This window comes from Oryx dammah, unplaced genomic scaffold (genome assembly GCF_014754425.2).
Source record: "Oryx dammah isolate SB20612 unplaced genomic scaffold, SCBI_Odam_1.1 HiC_scaffold_25, whole genome shotgun sequence".
NCBI classification, from domain to species: Eukaryota; Metazoa; Chordata; class Mammalia; order Artiodactyla; family Bovidae; genus Oryx; species Oryx dammah.
The window spans coordinates 105,140,792-105,161,397 of record NW_024070209.1 but is presented as its reverse complement, the minus strand read 5'-3'; the positions used below and the strand labels follow the sequence as shown (position 1 = coordinate 105,161,397).

The following is a 20,606-nucleotide window of genomic DNA, read 5'->3' as shown; positions in this document are numbered from 1 at the left end:
CTTCAGCATATCTTTGGGGGAGGACACAATTCAGTCTGGGAGAGAGTGAAGGAGAGGGAAGCCTGGCAGGCTGCAGTCTGTGTGGTCGCAGAGACACAGCTTAGCCACTGGACAGTAACAGCATTCAGTTCATAACAGTATCTAACACTTGCCTTCCCGACTTGGGCTGTAGGGTTAGGTTTTGTTGAATGGTGCCAGCGCATAACTCGGTTTTCCAAGTCAGAGTGAGTGTGCTGGGTGCCCTCCCCTATAACCGTGTGTCTAACGGGCACGGACCCCACCTGCCCCTGGGGCTCAGACACTGTCTCTGCTCCGTGCCCTCTGTTCACCTTCCTGCTCACGCCTGGGCCCTGGGCCCTGGGCCCACCCTGTCTCCGTTCTCTGCTGTCCTGGCAGGATTCTGCGTCCGCTGATGCGCTGCACTTACTGCCCACAGGCAGGTAGCTCCCTGCGGTGGACATGACCAGGGAGAGGGAGGGCAGCCTGTGCGCAGGCTCTCTGGGTCAGACCCTGGACTCTGCTCCCCTTTCAGAGTCCAGCCCTCAGACGACTCCGTGCCGGACGCTCGGGCGCCCGATCCCAGGCTGGCCTCGCCGCCACACGGGGCACGCGCGGCGGGTGGAGGTCCGCCGGCCAGCAGGGGCCGTGGGAGCGCGGCCTCGCGGGGGTGTCCGTGGGGCAGGAAGTCCCTCCCCGGAAGAGGCCTGGCGTCGACGGCGGAAGTGGAAGCAGCGCCGCCCACCGGCCTGGGCGGCCCGCGTCGCAGAGCGCCCGCGCTCGGCTCTGTCAACGTGGAGACCTTACTCCGCCTGTGCCGCGCGCTGCCCGCCACCACGGCCGCCGCCGCGTCCTCCGGGGGCGCGGGAGCCGACGGCCGAGTCCAGCTGTTGCAGGCGGTGGACACGGAGCACACCGTGGACTCGGTGGAGTGGTGCCCGCTGGCCGGCTGCAGGCGCTTGCTGGCGTGCGGCACCTACCAGCTGTGGAAGCCGGAGGACCGGCCCGCCGACGGGGAGTACCAGGTGCGCGGGCCTCCTTGCTGCGGGCCTCGGGCGGTCTGCGGCCCCAGGTGGCCGTTCCCAAGCGGCTAGAGTCCCCGACTCGAGCTCCTCTCGAGAAGGGCGAGGAGAGGCTCCTGAGAGGCAGAGCCGACCGCAAGCATCGAGACCTCTCTGGTCTGCAGCGGTGAGGCTGGAATGGAGACATCTCGTGTGCAGCCACACGGGGTGGACGCGACCTTGGCCTGTGGCCGGAATGTCAGAAACGGCGTCCTGAAAGCGGGATGTCGTCTGTTTGCCGGCGTGGCCCAGGTTGTGGGTGAAGTCTAGAGCAAAGAAAAAAGGGGGTGTCATAGGAGCTCTACCGAATGCCTTGAAGGCATCCACTCAGCCTAAGCATTTTTAAGAGTGAAAGCTGGCACTGGGACCGTCCTAGGCAGGCAAACTGTCCCAAGGGAATCCTAACCGCAGCTCCTTTCTGTCGGCCTCTTTAGAAGAAGCTTTGTATCCTAATCCACCTACTCGTTAATCACATACAAGAGAAAAGACGTTTCTCCAGCTCGGAAAATCAGTTCCGAGTCTTGGCAACCTCCTCTTTCCCTGTCCCTTTTCCCATCCTTTGGGTTCCTCAGTGTCTGTTAAGGTATTCAGAGAACACGTGCATTTTCTTGTAGAGTGAACTGGATGTTGCCGAGCCTCCAGTTCGTTTGGGCCGTCTCTACCTGTACAGTTGCAATGAGGACAGGTCTCCCTGCCCCCTGGTTGAGGTCCAAAGAAGAGACACTTCTGCGATCCTGGACATGAAATGGTACACGATTGGTAACAGTCCCCCTTGGTTGGAATTTGTCATGAAAACCTGATTGTTTAGTCAGAGGAGCCTGATGCCTGGCGGCATCCAGCAAGACGGGGAGGCACCTGCGTGAAGTTGGGGTTCATTTCCTGTCCTGTCTTTCCTGCCTGTGGAGGCTGCTGTAAACTTGGGGTTCATTTCCTTTTTCAGTTTCCAAGCCGTACAGGTACTGTTGGTCTGTCTGGGAAGCAGTGCTGATTTTCTGCTTCATAAACTGGAGGATCTTGTAGGAACAGAACTGTAGGCTCCAAACTGGTTTTGGAGCTGAACTCGATGACAGCGAGTCACGGGGGTGCCTGTCGCCCCCTGTACTCTGGGCACACCCTGTGTTCTCTCCTAGGTGTCACGTTCCAGTGGCTGGCCATCCTGTCTTGGGTGTGGCGGATGCTTCTGGGTCCATAGAGCTCCTCCGCTTGGTGCCATCTGAGGTCAGTGACTGGGCCAGGCTCAGTGAGGGGTCCAGGGAACATGGAGGGAGGCTGTGCTGAGGCGATCTTTTTCTGGGATGATCTGTTCAGTGGTGAACTTTATCGTGAAACGTTCTAAGGTAGCACACAGTTCATGGGTTTTAAGTTCACGGGTTCTACGTCTAACTCCCAAGAGGAAGACTCCTTGTGTGTTGCCAGCAGAGGAGCTGAAGCGACAGGCAGGCCCTTTAACCTGACGGGGCCTGAACGCCCTGTGAGGAAAAAGCCTGGGCAGCATTCTTGGGCTGGCAGTGCTAGGGCAGGAAGAGCAGTGTTTCCTGGGGCGAAGTGGTGTTCATCATCAGTAATTAAGAGAGCATAGGGTTCCTCTGGGCTTTCCCAAACATGGCACAGTGGGTAAGGAATCCGCCTGCAATTCAGGAGACGTGGGTTTGATCCCTGGGTCAGGAAGATCTCCTGGAGGAGGGCATGGCAACCCACTTGAGTTTTCTTGCCTGGACAATCCCATGGACAGGAACCTGGTGGACTGTACTCTGGGGCCACAAAGCGGCAGACACGGCTGAGCAGCTTAGTGATGTGTTGTCCCCCGGGTGTCTGACAGCAACCCCATGTCACGCGTCTGTAGAATGCCCTCGTGCTGGGGGCAGGGGCGGGTGCAAGAAGGAGCCCTGACCGCGTCTTGACTCAGCGGGCGAGGGGAGTGGAGGGGGTGGCGCTGATGCAGGCGCTGTGAGTGGGCCTTGGGGCGAGCCCAGCTGGCCTCAGGTCCACGGCGCTGAGCGCTGGTGAGGACGGCCTTGCTCCAGACGCGCTGAGAGCGGCAGCCCTGTCTCAGGAAAGACGGCAGGGGTTCCTGAGGAGGGCTGCGCTCAGAACCGGAGTTGGAGGCAGGAGTAGGAAGACACAGCTGCCCTGCAGAGAGAGTCGAGCCCAGAGAAGCGGCGTTTCCGTGGCTGCCTGTGTCCGGGCCAAGTCCCCTTTGTCCTGTCCCTGGAGGCCCTGGGCGATGGGAAGCCACAGCGGCAGGGCTTCCCAGAGGCTGCGTGGGCGCTGCGCTAGTCTCCAGGAGGGCCTGGGCAGCAGAGAGACCCGCTTCCCCTGAGGTCTTCTGTGTGCGCAGGCCCTCCTTCAGCGGTGAGGGCTCCTGGAGCTGGTTTGGCAGTGTTCCCAGGCTCTGCTCTGCAGGGTGCCTGAGGACACGTCCACTGGAGTAGACAGTGGTCTCCTCGGGGCGCCGGGGCCGCTCGCTCCCCTGTGACGGCTTCCTTCTCTCTAGCAGGACACTTGGATGCTACAGCCCTGCTCCCGCTTGGCCCTGGAAAAGCAGTGCCTCGCCTTGTCCTTGGACTGGTCCACTGGGAAAGCTGGAAGGTGAGGGCCAGCGGAGGTGGGCCTGAGTCTTGGCTATTTCGTGTGAGAGATGGAAAGCCACCTTGCCGGCCGGCCGTGACTGTGGCTCTCACGCCTGGGAGTGTCACGGCCAGCCCTCATCCTGAAAGAAAAAGGGGGCGTGTTTTCACCAGGCGAAGCCGACCCTAGTTTATTTTGACAAGCTCATGGCAGCTTCGGTTTCTGCCCAGGCACTCCTCTTAGGAGGCTTGTTCACATACCAGGGTCTGGAGAGCCTCTCTCTGCTGTGTCTTGGGGGCATAACGTGTCCCTGCTTGGGAACCACAAGAGGTGAGGAGTTTAGGGCAGTGAATCGATTTCAGCCAGATTCTCCATTGGTTCCCTGTGTCCAGGGCCAGTGACCAGCCCTTGAAAATCATTAGCAGCGACTCCAAAGGGCAGCTCCACCTCTTGAAGATCAGCGAGGCAGGGCCCGGATTGCAGGCTGTGGTCACGTGGCAGGCCCATCAGTTTGAGGCCTGGGTTGCTGCTTTCAATTACTGGCAGACGGAAGTCGTGTACTCAGGTTGGTATCCTCCGCTGAGTGCCCCCTTGAAGACTTGCTGAGGGTGAGGGGCGGGAGGGAACAGAGGAGACACAGGTCACCGGGCGATTCCTCCGGGCGTTTGTGGAGAGCGTACTTTGGGGCAGAAGCTGAGCTGGTGCTCACGGAGCTATCCTTGTAGAGCAAAGCGCGGTTTGCCCGGGCACCGCAGGCTCTTGGGTGGCGCTGCTCCCCTGTGGGAGCTCCCCCGATGCTCGTTCCCCAGGAGGGGTCCTCGCCCTCCTTCAGAAGTCCGGTCGGAGACCCTTGCTTGCTGCCTGGTCGTCTGGGTCGGTGCCGAGCAGTCGTGTTGGGTCTTAGGCTTGCGTGTCCCCTTTTGGAATGGCTTCCCTCCCAGCTCAGGCCGGCGGCAGGGAAGGCCGGCTTCCTGGTGTCGCACATGGTGTGTCTGGACGGGGTGGTGACGTGGGCACCGGGGGCCCCTTCCACCCTAGTGGCTGCGGAGGGCATGGGGCTCTGCGGGAAGACAGCTGAGGGCTGCAGAGCCCGCAGAGGCTGGAGAGCAGCCGAGGCCTCGTCTCCTGTCCGGGTGCTGGTGGCGTGCCGCGCTCACCGCGAGCGGTGTGGCCTGCAGCCTTGTGTGGAGGAACAGCGCGCTGCCCAGCCCAGGGGGCAGGTCCACAGGCCTGTCTGGTTGTACCCTGCGTCCCTCCCGGGCATCAGGGCTGCGCGATCCGGGCTCCGCTTCTCCCTGCGGCCACGCACCCTCCGCCCCACAGGTTCGTCCCCGCGCCAGCCCGCCCTCTGCCCAGCGGGCTCGTCCTGCGCCAGCCTGCCCTTCGCCCCGTGGGCTCGTCCTGCGCCAGCGCGCGCATGGTCCCGCCCGCGTCCTCTTCTCGCTCCGCATCATTGCTCTCCTGACTCTGTTACCCTGTCTCCACAGACACTGCGCTTCGCTGGTGGGAGCAGACCTTGCTTCTGAGCTCTGGCTGCGTTGTCTTGCCAGCTCCCCGCGCTCACGCTGGGGTGCTCGCCAGCGCTTCCCTCCACGGGCTCCGGCCATGCCTGTGTTCCCATGTGGCCCTGCCGCGCCCTCCACTCCGGGACAGGGTCTGGGCACCCAAATCAGATGTCTCTGTCCGCTCGCCCCTCCTGAGAGTCTGTGTCTTGGTTTTGTCTTCTGAGCGTTTCTTGGAATTGGCTGTATCTCTCTTACTGTCTTTCCACTTGTCAAGACCACGGTCCCATGCTGTGGTCACGGCAGAGCGCCGAGCAGTGGCCTGTGTTCATGCTCAACCTCCTGCCCAGCCTCCCGTTCGAGGATAGAGCAGGTGGTTGAACACGTGAGCGTCTTACTCGCGCGGTCCTGAGCCTCCTGCCCCTCCTACTCAGGGGATCCAGCAGGGCCCCGGGGGTTATGTGACTGGGTCTGTGCCTTCCTGGCTGGCCCCATTTTGAGTGATTTCTGGGTTTGAGTGGTGACTGGGTCTGTGCCTTCCTGGCTGCCCTATTTTGAGTGATTTCTCCTTGCTCTCAGTCTTCTTTTCCCAACTCCTCTATGTTTCCTGTAATCTTAGTTTAATTTTTCACAGGTTAATTCTACTTTTCTGGCAGGGCCCAGCTTAAAGTCTTGTCTTTAGAAACACTGTACGTTCAGTCCCTTGCCGTTGGCCTCATGGCACCCAGTCCTGATCCTATTTATTAATTTTTGTCATGTAACAGGGCACATGGGATCTTAATTCCCCGACCAGGTATCGAACCTGCATCCCCTGCATTGCAAGGCGGGTTCTTAACCACTGGATGGTCAGGGATGTCCTGAAACCACTTACGAGTTTGTGCTTATTTTCCCCTGAAAGGGCATCTTTTCGGGAGTTTTTGCTTTTGCACCGGAACAGACTCAGGGAGAACAGTGAAGACTTGGTTTTTTGAGCTCTCGTTCATGGATTAACTCTTCTGCTTTGAGGCTTAGCTAATTCAAGCCACAGTGGAGTGAGACAGTGTTTTAAAATTTGGGATCAATTCATTCATCCAACAAGCATCTGTTGAGCACGGACCACGTGCCGAGCACTGTCTCAGGGGCTTGGGAGATTCCTGTGAGGAAGATAAAGTGCCTGCTTTCACTGAGCTTCCAGCGCTTGGCGGAGACAGACAAGGAGTGCCAAGTCTAACATGCTTGGTGGTGCATACACTTTGGAAGGAGGGAGGTCGGGCCAGCAAGGGTGTCGGGCGCTGTGGGCGGCACAGGCTGTCCTGCTGTGGAGTCTTGTGTGCCTCGAGCAGTTAGTGTGGAGCAGGAGGCGAGGGGTCACGGAGACAGGGCGCTGGGCTGAGGCCCGGGAGCACACCGGCATTTGCTCAGAGTGGAAGGGAGCCATTGCGGGGTGTTGGACAGAGGAATGTTTTCTGCCTTACCATTTTAAAATTTAAGAGGATCCTTATCATTCTAATGAAAAAAAATGAAGAGGAACTAAAGAGGCTGTTGATGAAGGTGAAAGAGAAGAGTAAAAAAGCTGGCATAAAACTCAGCATTCAGAAAGCAAAGATCATGGCCTCTTGGCCCATCACTTCCTGGCAAATAGATGGGGAAAAAGGGGAAGCAGTGGCAGACTTCGTTTCTTGGGCTTCAGAATTGCTGCAGACAGTGGCTGCAGCTGCAGAACTGAGACGCCTGCTCCTTGGAAGGGAAGCTAGAACAAACCCAGACAGGGTATTGAAAAGCAGAAATCCCACTTTGCCAACAAAGGTCCGTGTAGTCAAAGCTGTGGTTTTTCCAGTGGTCATGTATGGATGTGAGAGTTGGACCATGAAGAAGGCTGAGCAGCAAAAATTTGGTGCTTTTGAATTGTGGTATTGGAGAAGACTCTTGAGAGTCCTTTGGACAGCAGGGAGATCCAACCAGTCCATCCTAAAGAAAATCAATCGTGAATATTCATTGGAAGGACTGATGTTGAAGTTGAAACTCCAATACTTTGGCCACCTGATGCAAAGAACCGACTCACTGGAAAAGACCCTGATGCTGGGAAAGACTGAAAGCAAAAGGAGGAGGGAGCGGCAGAGGAGGAGATGGTTGCACAGCATCACTGACTCTGGGCATAAGGCTGAGCAAACTCCAGGGGACAGAGGAGGACAGAGGAGGCCGGCATGCTGCAGTCCACGGGGTCACAGTTGGACACGACTTGGAGAGTGAGCAACAGCCTTAGCTGCTGTGTTGAGTGTGGACTGCGAGGGCTGAGGGTGTAGGCTAGGGGGCAGTGAGGGGTGAGGTGGGGGCAGTGGAGAGGGCGAAGGGTGGGAAACTGCCGTGTGCAGGCCGGTCAGTAGGAGCTCCTGGTGGAGCGTGTGGAGTGTGAGGGAAGGCAGCCCGGCGTGAAAAGGAGCCACAGCCAGCTCTCTTGGCGGCCCTGCCACGGAACGGCGGCTTCTATTTGAGGCTCACCCGCAGCCCAGTGCTGGGATGGTGGCCTCTGCTGGCCCAAGGGCACAGGTCGCGTTCACCACCATCCCCGTCTGTGGTGCGCCCAGGAAGTGCTGGTGGGCGGGTGGTGGGCGGCGGGTGGTGGGGGAGTGGCGCGTCGGCGCGGTGGGCTCTGTGCTTGGTCTGCCCCTTCTCGTCCTCTCTGCCCGTCTTCCTTCGGGACACTGTGCCCGTCAGCGGTGCTGCTGCTTCTCAGAGACCGGCTGTGCGCCAGGTCACCGACTCCCCTCTCGTTCCTGTCGCCTGTGTCCTCGAAAGAAGCCCTTCTCCTGCGAGGTTACCAGGGACCTTTCTCTTCAAAACACACGGAAACGTGTTGCCAGGTGCAGGCGTCCAGGCGTCCGCGGAGCCTCCTGCAGGCACGTCTGTTCCGAGCGCTTGGACGCAGCAACGCCGGCTCCTGGCTGCACGAGCCGGAAGAGCTGAGCCCGTGCGGCTGGCCGCCCTGCGCCCGTGCCTCCGTCTGCCCTTCGGGTGTGGCCCCCGTCCTCCCCTTCTTCCCCGAAGCAGGTGAAGGCACGGTGGCGGCACCGCTGGCTGCCCCTGGGGCTCGCGTGCCTGTGTGGAAACACCCTCACAGACGTGACTGCGCCCTGAGAAGCGGCCGGTGCCCGTCCTCAGCGTGCCTCCTGGCCAGCGGGGGCGGTTTCCATTTCCATGCAGGTGGGGACGATGGCCTCCTGAAGGGCTGGGACACCAGGATGCCGGACGCTGCCACCTTCAGCAGCCGCAGGTGAGTCCTCGTGGGGCCAGCCCCGCCCTGTCCCATCCCCGCCCCGCCCCAGCTCCTGTTGGGGAGCTGCGGGCGCCTGCTCACCCCCCACCCCCCGCAGACACTCCATGGGCGTGTGCAGCGTCCAGAGCAGCCCCCACCGTGATCACGTCTTGGCCACGGGAAGGTGAGTCCCAGCTGTGGCGCCAATTCCCCCTGGGGCCACTGCGGCGTCTGACCAGCCCGCTCTTTGAACCAGAGTGTGGGCGTCGGGGGCTCAGGGAGGGACTTCGTCCTGGAGGGGCAGGTCTGGGTCTCCTGTGAGGGGTAGCCCTGCCTGCGGAGCCCCCCTTTGCCACACGCTGGTTGAGATCTGTGGCTTTCAGCTACGATGAGCACGTTCTCCTCTGGGACACGCGGAGCCTGCGGCGGCCGCTGGCGGACGTGCCTGTGCAGGGCGGGGTGTGGAGGCTCAAATGGCACCCGTTCCAGCGCGACCTGCTCCTGGCGGCCTGCATGCACGGCGGCTTTACGATCATCAACTACCAGACGGCAGCAGGTGAGCCTGCCCACCAGGCTCCTCTGTCCTGACACGTTCCCGGGTTACCCGGCCTGGCCGTGAGGGTGACTCCAGAGCCTCAGCTTCAGCCACTGCTCTCTAACCGCGGTCCTCGCCTGACTGGCTCTGTTATCTGGGTGCCTCTGCACCAGCGACGCCCAGCCCCACCGGGGCCTGGTCACTGCTGCAGACAGTTCGGGCTCAGCGGCCTGCACTCCAGACACACTTCAGCCGCTGCCCCGGTTCTTTCTCCTGCTCCAGGCAGAACCAGCAGGCGGACTGGCCTTCCTCTCACCAGGGGTCCCTCACGTTTTCTTCTCTTGAAGCTCCCCCTGCTCTTGCCCCTCATCCCCCCGCCCGGGGTCGTGTCCCCTCCTCCGTAGGAGCAAGCGGCCGCCTCACCCTCAAGCGTTCCCGACCGTCTCCGCCGGCGGTGGCCTGCAGGCTTCCTTGTCTGAGCCCTGGGCCGTGCCCCTGCCGTGCCGCTGCCCTTTGTCCTGTGGACGCTCTGGTGGTTCTCTGCCCTCTCTCCTGCCTCTTAGTGTAGGATTTACAGTGGTAGATTGCCTTCTAAACACTGCTTTCACTGTGTCCCATGAGTTTGGTGTGTTGTATTTTCATGCCTCTCAAACAGTGTTTTCCAGCTTCTCTGCGACTTCTCTGACTCACTGGTCTCCATGCAGAGTGCTGTCTAATGTGCACATTTTTCAGAGCACCCTGAGTTTCTGTCACTGATTCGAGTTTTGGGGTCACTGGGACTCACTGTGGCCCGTTCGCGGTCCGTCCGGGGAGGACCGTGTGCTCTCCCCGTCAGGGGCGGGCACCGTCTGTTCTTGGTGACTGGCCGTTCATTTCTGAAAGTGGGCAGTCGGTGTCTGCGGTGCTGTTCCTGTTTTAACTGGACCACAGTTGCTTCAGCGGTCTTGCTGATTTGTGCCTGTTCCCTCCCTCATTTCTGTCAGCTTTTGTTTCAGAGACTTGGGGCTTGTTAGCTGTGATTGTACAGTCGAGCTTGCGTGTTGCCCTGCTGTGTTGACTCTTCTCATCACAGGATGTCGCTGTTTGTCTCTAACGGTGCTTGTTTCAAAGCCTCCGTCATCTGGCCCTGGGAGAGGCACGCACGCCTGCGCCTGGGTGCTGTTTGCCGGCAGCCTGCCCATGGCTGTGAGTCTGCAGCGTATTCACTGCAGCTTGTGCGCTGCTCTTGGGCCTCCCGGAAGTGGCGCTCTGCCCTCTGAGTGGGGGGCTCGGTAGCCACGAGATGCCGCTTTGTCCCTTTATTGCTGATGTTGCTTTTGGGCATGTGGTTGGGTGGCGCCTCACTTTCTGGTCACTCCGGGCTCATTTGGGGCTCTCCCTCTCCCACGCCCTGGACAAGCTGCTTTTCCAGGAAGTCCTGGATCCTCTTAGTAGTGAGTGCACGTACACGTACGTGTATGTGTGTCTGCATACCTGCACGTACACGTGCATGTACACGTTTGTGTGTACGTGGATGCTCATGCCTGTGTATCTGTATGTGGGTTTGTGTGTACACACGTGTGTGTCAGAACCTGAGTTCATGCTGACACCTCTAGCTCATTCCGGCAGCACAGCTTCCTCTCTGCCACCCTGTCCCGCGCCTCCCTGGCTCCCAGCAAGTGCCTGAGCCTGTGGAGCGCTGTTGGTGCCACGCCACAAGCAGCCCGACACACCTCAGGGCTCCGGACGCTCTTGCCGTTCTGTTTGTTCCGTTAGCTTGGTTTAGTCACTGTGTTGTGTTCAGAATTTACTTGGATTAGAGCTGTTTTTTCTTTCTGTATGGCAATTATGTGTGAAATACAGTTAAGTTTGTTTCTTTTTTTGAAGGATGTTTTTATTCATCCTCATGGATTTAATTTTCCTTTTGAATGGGTAAAAACATTAACAGTGTTCTAGAAATGAAAATTACGTTAGGGACTTCCCTGGTAGTCCAGTGCTTAAGACGCCACGTTTCCACTGCAGGAGGCGTAGGTTCAATCCCTGCTTGGGGAGCAAAGATCCTGCGTGCCATGGTGCAGCCAAAAAGAGGAAAAAAAAAATGTGTTAAAAGGCACGCTCAGACTCCGGGAGGTAGTGACGGGCAGGGAAGCCTGGGGCGCTGCAGTCCCTGCGGTCAGCGTCAGACACGACTGAGCGCCTGAACAGCAACAGCAACAGAGAGGCCTGGCCTCTTCTCACGCTGCTCCCACTCACATCTTGCAGGCAACCTGTCCATTAGGTCGGGGTTACAATTCTGTGTCTTTTCGCAAAAATTAGCATGTCTGTTTATATATCCATACTTCTCCTTTGGCACAAAAGATGTTCTGTGTGGATTCATGCTTGTCTACTTCACTTCGAAAGCACATCCTGGAAATCACTCCTTATGGGTTCATAGAGTTTTTGGGTTTTTTAAGTTATATAGCACTCCACTGAGTGGGTATACTCTAGTTTTTTCTTCCAGTTTTCTATATGATTATTTGGGTTATTTCTAATATCTTACAGTTACAAATAATGCTTCATATATGTTGTTTTGCGTATGTGTTTCTGCTTGTTGGAGGTGTATCTTTAGGGTTAGTGCCTAGATGTGGGATTGCAGGGTCCACAGGCTGATATCTGTGATTTCATCATCTCACCAGCCACGGATGAGAACCCTGCTTCCCCACAGCCTTGCCAGCAGAATGTGTCACCAGCTTTGGAATTTTGCATCTGATGGGTGTGAAATGACATCGCGCAGTAGCTGAGATTTGCATATCCCTAATTAGGAGTGAAACTGAATACATTTTCACTTGCCTGAAGGGCTGGTTTCATATTCCTGTTTTTCTGAGCTCTCTTTGGCTTGTTTTCTCTCTGACTCCTGGTCTTTTTCTCCCTTGGTTTAAAGAGTTCCCGTATTAGCCCGTGTATTAGTGGCATCAGCCCTTAATCCTTTTTATGTTGGAAATAATTTTTCTGTTTCTTACCTTGATTTTGCATATAGTGTTTTTCCTCCCATACAAAAGTTGGGGTTTTATTAAAAGTGCAATCAGATTTATAGGTTTTTTCATTGAGTCTAGATTTTTGAATCTCAGTTAAAAAGACAGCCAGGTTCTAAAGGAGTTCATCACTGTCTTCTCATATTTGTCAGACGTCATCTTTTTACAATTAGGACTTTGATCCGAGTCCTCCTGTGTGATGTGTGGAACTGCCCCAACACTGTTCCTGGAAAGCCCGTCCTCCCCCAGCCCCTACCCCTGGTGACTCGAGACGCCTGCTTTTGTGTGCAGGCACTTCCCAATGGACGCGGCATTTCTTGTCTTCTCTCCTGCCCCCCGGCTGTCTCAGTGTGTTCACACCTGCTCTGCAACCACGGAAGCATCCAGTGCCTTTGTTAGAGTGGGCTGCCTGCCTCCTCTAGGTCTTTCTCAAGGGCTTCCTGACTATTCTTATGTTTGAACTTGAGTGTCAATTTAGCTTGTCCCAGAAAAAATTGTTTATTGGTTTTTTATAGGGATTGCGTTAAATACAAATTAACTTTCCAACTGACTTATTTGTCATCTGGGATCTTATTCAAGAAAAGGGATACCTTTCCGTTTGTTCAGATCTGTTTTTGTATCTTTGTAGTTGTTCATTCTCTAAGCCGTGTCTGATTCTGTGATCCCATGGACTGCAGCACGCCAGGCTCCTCTGTCCTTCACTATCTCCCGGAGTTTGCTCAAACTCGTTCATTGAGTTGGTGATGCCATCCAACCATCTCATCCTGTCATCCCCTTCCCCTCCTGCCCTCAATCTTCCCAGCATCAGGGTCTTTTCCAGTGAGTCAGCTCTTGGCATCAGGTGGCCAAAGTATGGGAGCTTCAGCTTTAGCAGCAGTCCTTCCAGTGAACATTTAGGGTTGATTTCCTTTAGGATTGACTGGTTTGATCTCCCTGCAGTCCAAAGGACTCTCAAGAGTCTCTTCCAGCACCACAATTCAGAAGCATCTATTTTTTGACGCTCAGCCTTCTTCATGACCCAGCTTGACTGCTGGAGAAACCACAGCTTTGACTACGTGGGCCTTTGCTGGCAAAGCGACGCCTCTTCCTTTTCATACACTGTTCAGGTGTGCCATAGCTTTTCTTCCAAGGAGCAAGTGCCTTTTAATTTCATGGCTACAGTCACCATCAGCACTGATTTTGGAGTCCAAGAAAATAAAGTCTCTCACTGTTTCCATTGTTTCCCCATCTATTTGCCGTGCAGTGATGGCACCAGATGTCATGATCTTAGCTTTCGAATGTCGAGTTTTAAGCCAGCTTTTCGCTCAACCCTTTCACCTCCATCCAGAGGCTCTTCAGTTTGTCTTCACTTTCTGCCTTTACGGGGGTCTCGTGCATTCCTGGGGTTGTTGATATTTCTTCCGGCAATCTTCATTCCAGCTTGTGATTCATGCAGTCCACCATTTCGCACGATGTACTCGGCATGTAAGTTAAATAAGCAGGGTGACAATGTATAGCCTTGATGTATTCCTTTCCCAGTTTTGAACCAACCAGTCCACAAGAACTGACTTTTCTTCTGTGTGCATACATTGTACATCTCTTGTTAACTGTATTCCTCAGTAATCTCATGTTTTTGTTGCTCTTGTAGGTGGGCATTCTCCTCATTGTATCTTCTAACTAAATTGTTGTCTATCTGAAAGTTGTTGGGTTTTTGTTGGTAGGTTCATATTCTGATGATTATAAACACGTGTTTCCATTAGTCTTGCTATTGATTCCTTGGGTTTTGCAAGTAAACATGGTGTCATCTGCAAAAGATTAGAGTTTTATTCTTTATTTTCCAAACTGAATGCCTTTAGTTATTTTCTCATTTAACTTCATTTACTGGTGTCTCCAGTACAATTTTTAAAAAGAGTGGAGGACATCTTGCCTTATTCCTGACCTTGAAGAGGGGCCCTGCTAGCTCCCATGTCGTTTGATGATATATAAGGACTAAAGTGTGTCCTTGAAAAAAAGGTGAAAGTGTCAGTCATTCAGTCGTGTCTGAATCTTTGCGGCCCCATGGGCTGTAGTCTGCCAGGCTCCTCTGTCCATGGGATTCTCCAGGCAAGAATACTGGAGTGGATAACCATTCCCATCTCCAGGGGATCTCCCCACCACGGGGATCGGACCTGGATCTCTTAATCGCATGCGGACTCTTCACATCTGAGCCACCTGTCCTTAGTATTCATCAATTTCTGTTTTCTTGAGTATTTTTTAAAATCAGGAATTGTTTATTTTTTTTGTCAAATGCTTTTATACTGTCTGTTGAACTGTATTATTTTTCTCCTTGGATTCATTTATATAGTAAATTTTGTTTATGGGTTTTCTAATATGGAATATATAATCCTGGAATAAATCACGCTTGGTTATGGTTTAGTTTCGTTTTAGTTGTCAAAGTAGTTTTTTTTTTCATTAAAAAAATTTTATTTTATTGAGGTATAGTTAACTTACAATATTATGTTTCAGATATATAATATAGCCGCACTCCAGTACTCTTGCCTGGAAAATCCCATGGATGGAGGAGCCTGGTGGGCTGCAGTCCATGGGGTCGCTAAGAATTGGACACGACTGAGTGACTTCCCTTTCAGTTTTCACTTTCATGCATTGGAGGAGGAAATGGCAACCCACTCGTGTTCTTGCCTGGAGAATCCCAGGGACGGGGGAGCCTGGAGGGCTGCCGTCTACGGGGTCGCACAGAGTCAGACACGACTGAAGCGACTTAGCAGTGGCAGCAGCAGAGAATGTAGTGATTCACAATTTTTAAGAGTTATGCTCTGTTTACCGTTGCTCTAAAATTTTGGCTCTATTCTCTGTGCTGCACAGTTCAGTTCAATCACTCAGTCGTGTCCGACTCTTTGCGACCCCGTGGACTGCAGCCCGCCAGGCCTCCCTGTCCATCACCAACTCCTGGAGTTCACTCAAACTCATGTCCACTGAGTCGGTGATGCTGTCCAACCGTCTCATCCTCTGTCGTCTCCTTCTCCCTCCGCCTTCAGGGTCTTTTCCAGTGAGTCAGCTCTTCGCATCAGGTGGCCAAAGTATTGGAGTTTCAGCTTCAGCATCAGTCCTTCCAATGAATATTCAGGACTAATTGCTTTTAGGATGGACTGGTTGGATCTCCTTGCAGTCCAAGGGACTCTCAAGAGTCTTCTCCAACACCACAGTTCAGAAGCATCAATTCTTGGCTCTCAGCTTTCTTTATGGTCCAGCTCTCACATCCATGCATGACCACTGGGAAAACCATAGTTTTTACTATATGGACTTGTGTCAGTAAACTCATGTCTCTGTTTTTACTGTGCTGTCTAGGTTGGTCATAACTTTTCTTCCAAGGAGCCAGCGTCTTGTAATTTCATGGCAGCAGTCACCATCTGCAGTGATTTTGGAGCCCAAGAAAATAAAGTCTGTCATTGTTTCCCCATCTATTTGCCATGAAGTGATGGGACCAGATGCCATGATCTTAGTTTTTTGAGTGTTGAGTTTTAAGTCAGCTTTTTCACTCTCTGCTCTCACTTTCATCAAGAGGCTCTTCAGTTCCTCTTTGCTTTCTGCCATAAGGGTGGTGTCATCTGCATATCTGAGGTTATTGACATGTCTCTTGGCAGTCTGGATTCCAGCTTGTGCTTCATCCAGCCCTGTATTTCACACATATGTATTTTCAATATATCCTTTTTCCGGGGTGGCTTTCGTTACACGTCACGCAGGAACTTAGTTCCCCTGCTAGGGATCGAACCTGCACGCCCTGCAGTGGAAGCACAGTCCTAACCGCTGGACCGCCAGGGAAGCCCCTGTGCGATATATCCTGGTAGCGTCTTTGTTTCTATGTGACAGTTTAGTTGTGACCTGGCTTACCAGATTGCACAGTGGGAAAGAATCTGCCAGTGCAGCAGACGGAAGAGGCGTGGCTTCAGTCCCGGGGTCGGGAAGGTCCCCTGGAGCAGGAAATGGCAGCCCACTCCGGTATGCTTGCCTGCAAAATTCCCCTGCACAGAGGAGCCTGGGGGGCTGCAGTCCAGGGGGTCACGGAAAGCTGGACACAGTGAGCGACTGAGCACGCTGCTTGTGTCTTAACCCCCGTCTGTGTTGCCCCTCCCGCCTTCCCTCTCCTCGCTGGTAACCACTGTGCTCTGTGCTGTGCTCAGCAGCGTAGTCTTGTCTGACTCTCTGCAACCGTGAATAATGCTGCTGTGGGCATGAGAGGCTTCCTCGGTGGCTCAGATGGTAAAGAATCTGCCTGGAATGCGGGAGATCCAGGTTCAATCCCTGGGTCGGGAAGATGCCCCTGAAGAAAGGAATGGCAGCCCACCCCAGTATTCTTGCCTGGAAAATTCTATGGACAGAGGAGCCTGGCAGGCTAGTTTGCGGGGTCGCAAACAGCTGGACATGACTGAACGAACGTCTGCCTTCTGTCTGAGCATTAGAAGGCTTCCCAGGTGGCACAGTGGTAGAGAATCTACCTGCCACTGCAGGAGACGCGAGACGTGGGTTCCATACCTGGGTCGGGAAGGTCCCCTGGAGGAGGGGATGGTCACCCACTCCAGCATGCTTGCCTGGAAAAGTCCATGGACAGAGCAGCCTGGTGGGCTGCAGGCCATGGGGTCTCAGAGTCGGGCATACACACACATGGACATTGGGGTGCCTGTATCTTGAATTTTTTTCACTTTCTTAGGAATAGAATTGCTAGATCATATGGTGGGTAGGTCTGTGTGCAGTTTTTTGAGGAACCTCCGTACCATTTTTCAGTGGCTGTGCCGGTGTGCATTTCTGCTGAGACAGAGTAGGAGAGTCCTCTCTTCTCCACAGTCTCCCTAACATTTGGTATCTGTGGTCTTTTGGATGATGGCCGTTTTGACAGGTGTGAAGTTATAGCTCATGTGACTTTCATTTGCATTTCTCTGATGATTAACAATGTGGAGCATCCTTTCAAGTGCCTTTTGACCATCGGTGTGTCTTCTTTGGAAGATAGGTTATCTTTTTCAGTGTAGTATTGCATTTTGGTGCATACCTTATTTGGGGTTTTCGATAACGTTCAGAGATGACACAGATTTTCTTCTATGCTGTTTATCAATCAGCATTATGTTTCGTTCATGTGAAAATCAAAACAAAAAATGTGAAAAAACTTTTTTCATTTTATCATCTCTTGAATAATTTATATGTCATTTGGGTTATCATTATATTCAAGATGTGGTGAAAGTTCTCCTATGACTATCTGGGCCTGATTCATGTTTGAATGACGATTCTGTGTTAACTTTCTCTGTGTTTTTCTGTGAAAGTTGCTTCGTGTATGCTTTATGTCTCTACCGGGGTCAAGACTCCCTCACAGGCCTCCGCTTTGCCGCCCCGCTCTGTGTAGCTGCGCAGATGCGCACGCACCCACGCCTCCCTTTCCCTGGCTGGCTGGCAGCGTGTGTGCTCCGTCTCTTTCGAGAAGTCGCTTTGCTTCTTCGTTTTCGTCGAGCTGTTGCCATTCCCCACCTCGTCAGCTCCTGTTTTCTTTGCTGTTTCTCTCCTTTTGCCTCCTTAGTTCTTTTTTTAGCATTTTGAGTTGGGACTACAATTCACTTACGTTTGTTACTTTGCTTTGCATTAAGTATTTTTATGTCTGAATTATTCTGTGATTTAAGCATAGTTTTAGGTTCTGATACGTGGTGACTGTGCTTTCATTTTCATGAAGAACTCTGTGATTCCAGCTTGTATTTCCCCATCTATCCGAGTGTGGTTTAGCAGGTGGTTTTAAGCTTCCAGCTGGAGACGCTTCTTTTGTGTTTTGACATTATTGACTTTGTTTCGGTGTGTTCCGATCAGTGTTGCGTGTACTGTCTCCTTCATGGAAGCTCCCGACCGCCTGCTGCCCCGTGTGCTTGCTTACCACTTGCTGCAGTGCCCTGAGCAGCAGGCCTGCTGCGTTACTGTGTGGAGCTGCCTGTGGCAGGAGGCTTGCTGTGTCCGCCTAGACCACGAGTGGACACTGCCTGTGGTCGTTGGATGTGAAAGTACCCTGGGCCTTTACTGTGCCAGCGACCCTGCCTCCCAGGCCCCCAGATGTTCACAGCGAGGGACAGGGCGGTCTCCTTGGAGCTTCCTTCTGTGGTGGTGCCAGGGGCCTCTCTGCGCTCCGGGAGAGCCCAGCACCGGGCTTCTCTCTGGAGCCCCTTCTGCTCAGGCAGAGCCCTGGCTTGGGGAGGAGGGTCTCTGGTGCACTGGTTGTGTCCTCGGTCTGTTTCCTGACGCCGACTTTGGGCTCTCCTCTTCACCGCTCACTCTGGTCACAGTTCAGAGGCTGATCACGACTCTTGAGTGCTGTGGCTTTGATCCCTACACCGGGGCCGCCGCTGTGGTGTCCAGGCGACTGAAGGCCGAGTGGCCGGCCCCTGGGCCTTCCAGCTGGCGACAGTTTTCCAGCCCCCAGCTCACTGGCCAGTTTTCTGCAGCTGCTTTGACCAGCCTCAGCCTCGGCCTGGACCCTTGACCACCTCAGGTTTGGTGACACCGCATCACGTCTATTTCTAAAATCCCTATTCGTCCACTTTTGGCTGTGCTAGGTCCTCACCACAGTGCAGGCCTCTCTCGGTGCAGAGAGCAGGGGCTTCTCACTGTAGCGGCGTCTCTTTTTGCGGTGCACCAGCTCTAGGCCATGCGGGCTCAGTAGTTGCAACGCTCGGGCTTAGCTGCTCCACGGCACGTGGGGTCCCCAGATCAGGAACTGAACCGGTTTATCCCGTGGTGGCAGGCAGGCTCTTTACCACAGACCCCCAGGGGCCTCATCGTTTCTTCCCACCCTTTCTCGGCAATGTTCTGTCCAGAACGAGGTCTGACATTTTCCAGTCTTGCCCTTCAGCTTCAGAGTTGCCATAGCAACTCACCACAAGGACAGCTGCTTAGGCAGTGAATGACTCCTTTCCCAGTTCAAATCCAGACTAAGGAAGCTCTGTGTGCCGGGACACTTCTGACATGTTGCCAGTTCCAGATGACAACTCAGCCACGTCTGTGCCTGTGGTTTCTCACACACACCAAGCTTCCCTGCGGTGTGCTTCACGTGTTCCTGTTCCCTTCATTTCTGACGCACCCCATTCCCTCTGTCTGGCTCACGCTGAGTCCTCAGGCACCCTGGATGGGAGCTCCGTGGCGCAGGCTGCCTCCTCTCACAGGCACAGAGTGCGTTCACTGCAGGATGAAGGCCTGGCCTTCTCTGCCTGTCTGTGTCTCAGCAGTCCTCTGCGTGACACACGGTGGTGGTTCTTGGAAGTTTCTCTTTGAGGGTGGGCAGGGTCTGTTGGGGGTGGGTGATGAGAGTAACCGGCTAAGTTTCCTGTGTCCTCCCATCTCGCTCCAGAGGAAGAACAGGAAGCAGTCTCTCTGTCCTACCCCTTGTCCAACTCGCTGGTGTATGGAATCGACTGGTCCTGGCTCTACTTCTGCCGTCTGCCACAGACCCAGCCGTCCTTCCCTGGCAGTGACCCAGAAGCCAGAACAGCAGACCAGGACCCTACCCTGAAGGCTGCAGAGCCGTCACCAGCACCCTCTTCAGAGTGTTTAGCTAACAGTGATGGAGTGCGTGGCACCACACACCAGAATGGGAGCCAGCCATCTGCAGAGGACAAGGATGGCCGGCTGCCTACTTCAGGGATCAAGATCTGTGACTGCGACCAGGATCTGGAGGCAGCAGACTTTGACATCAGCCTTCTGGCCACTTGCTCTTTTTATAATCATGTTCTTCACCTCTGGAAGTGGGAAAACATCTGAGCTGGGGAAGACCTTGCTTGGTTTGACATGGTAAAGACAATTTCCACAAATAAAACCTAGAGTACATCTTCATCTTTTTTGAGAATGAAGTGACCCCAGACCATCTCACTGTATGGGGCTCAGTGCATCTGTGGAATTTTCTCAGTAAATAGAAAAGCTGTTGGCCTCTCAGATAAACCTTATCTGCTGGGCCCTTCAAAATGGTGTCTCTGTGGCAGCAGGGGGTGGGGTGGAGGAGGGGCTTGGTTCCCAGCTCTCAAACTTGTCAGTTTCCTGTGTTTTGACTTTCAGTTCTTAGGACTTATATAAGCAACTATTTACATTAACTAAAAATTTTAAAGCTACTTTATAATACCAAAGTAGTTTGTTTTTGTGTTATATTAGTAGTTTTATATGAACATTAAAAAAGATCATGGCACCAGAAGTGCCTGTATAGCCTGTGCAAATAACCAAAAAGAAGGGTGTATTGCTTCAGCATACTATAAACTTGAAATGTTAAGTCTATGGTGGATTAGTCACGCTTCCTCACTGTGGCGTAAACCTGGACGCAGCTGAACTCCAGAAGTACTGGGCTTGCGACTGATCCGACTCCCACTGGTGCGTCCCTCCTCTCTCTGGAGGAGCAGATGTGGAACTACAGGCCACTGTGGAATTTGTCAACTCCGCAGCAGCCACTGAGAGGACAGGTGGGTGTTCTGAATCAGAAAACGCAAGCTTCTGTTATTTCCTGATCAAACTGTCAGCACAGGTTAGAATGTATTAATGTTGAACCCTCCTCCAGAGTTTGTTCAAGGATATTTCACTTAAGGATCAATTAAACAGAATTAGGATCTGAGGAATTACGCGCTGAGACAGAACATAGGAGAGAGGCTGTAGATTATTAGGGAAACAGCAGTGTGGCAGCACCTTCCCGCGTGGCCTTATCTTTAGGTTTGCCCCAAGGCGGGGAGGCTCACCGAAATA

The 20,606-nt window shown here is 54.0% G+C and overlaps 1 protein-coding gene across 3 annotated transcripts; it reads left to right on the top strand.

Moving 5' to 3' along the window:
* Positions 1 to 720: 720 nt before the first annotated feature.
* Positions 721 to 19,825, top strand: DPH7 (diphthamide biosynthesis 7). 3 transcript variants are annotated; one of them, XM_040225667.1, is made up of 9 exons: positions 721 to 1,022; positions 1,673 to 1,806; positions 2,189 to 2,276; positions 3,556 to 3,647; positions 4,019 to 4,191; positions 8,309 to 8,378; positions 8,479 to 8,544; positions 8,744 to 8,916; positions 19,234 to 19,825. In XM_040225667.1, the coding sequence occupies exons 2-9, from the start codon at positions 1,799 to 1,801 to the stop codon at positions 19,641 to 19,643; spliced, it is 1,080 nt and encodes a 359-aa protein (XP_040081601.1). In that variant the 5' UTR covers positions 721 to 1,022; positions 1,673 to 1,798; the 3' UTR covers positions 19,644 to 19,825. The 3 variants fall into 3 exon arrangements, with proteins under 3 accessions (XP_040081601.1, XP_040081600.1, XP_040081599.1); XM_040225666.1 differs by having other exon boundaries at positions 728 to 1,022; positions 3,553 to 3,647; XM_040225665.1 differs by lacking the exon at positions 721 to 1,022 and having other exon boundaries at positions 1,172 to 1,806; positions 3,553 to 3,647; positions 8,267 to 8,378.
* Positions 19,826 to 20,606: the final 781 nt, after the last annotated feature.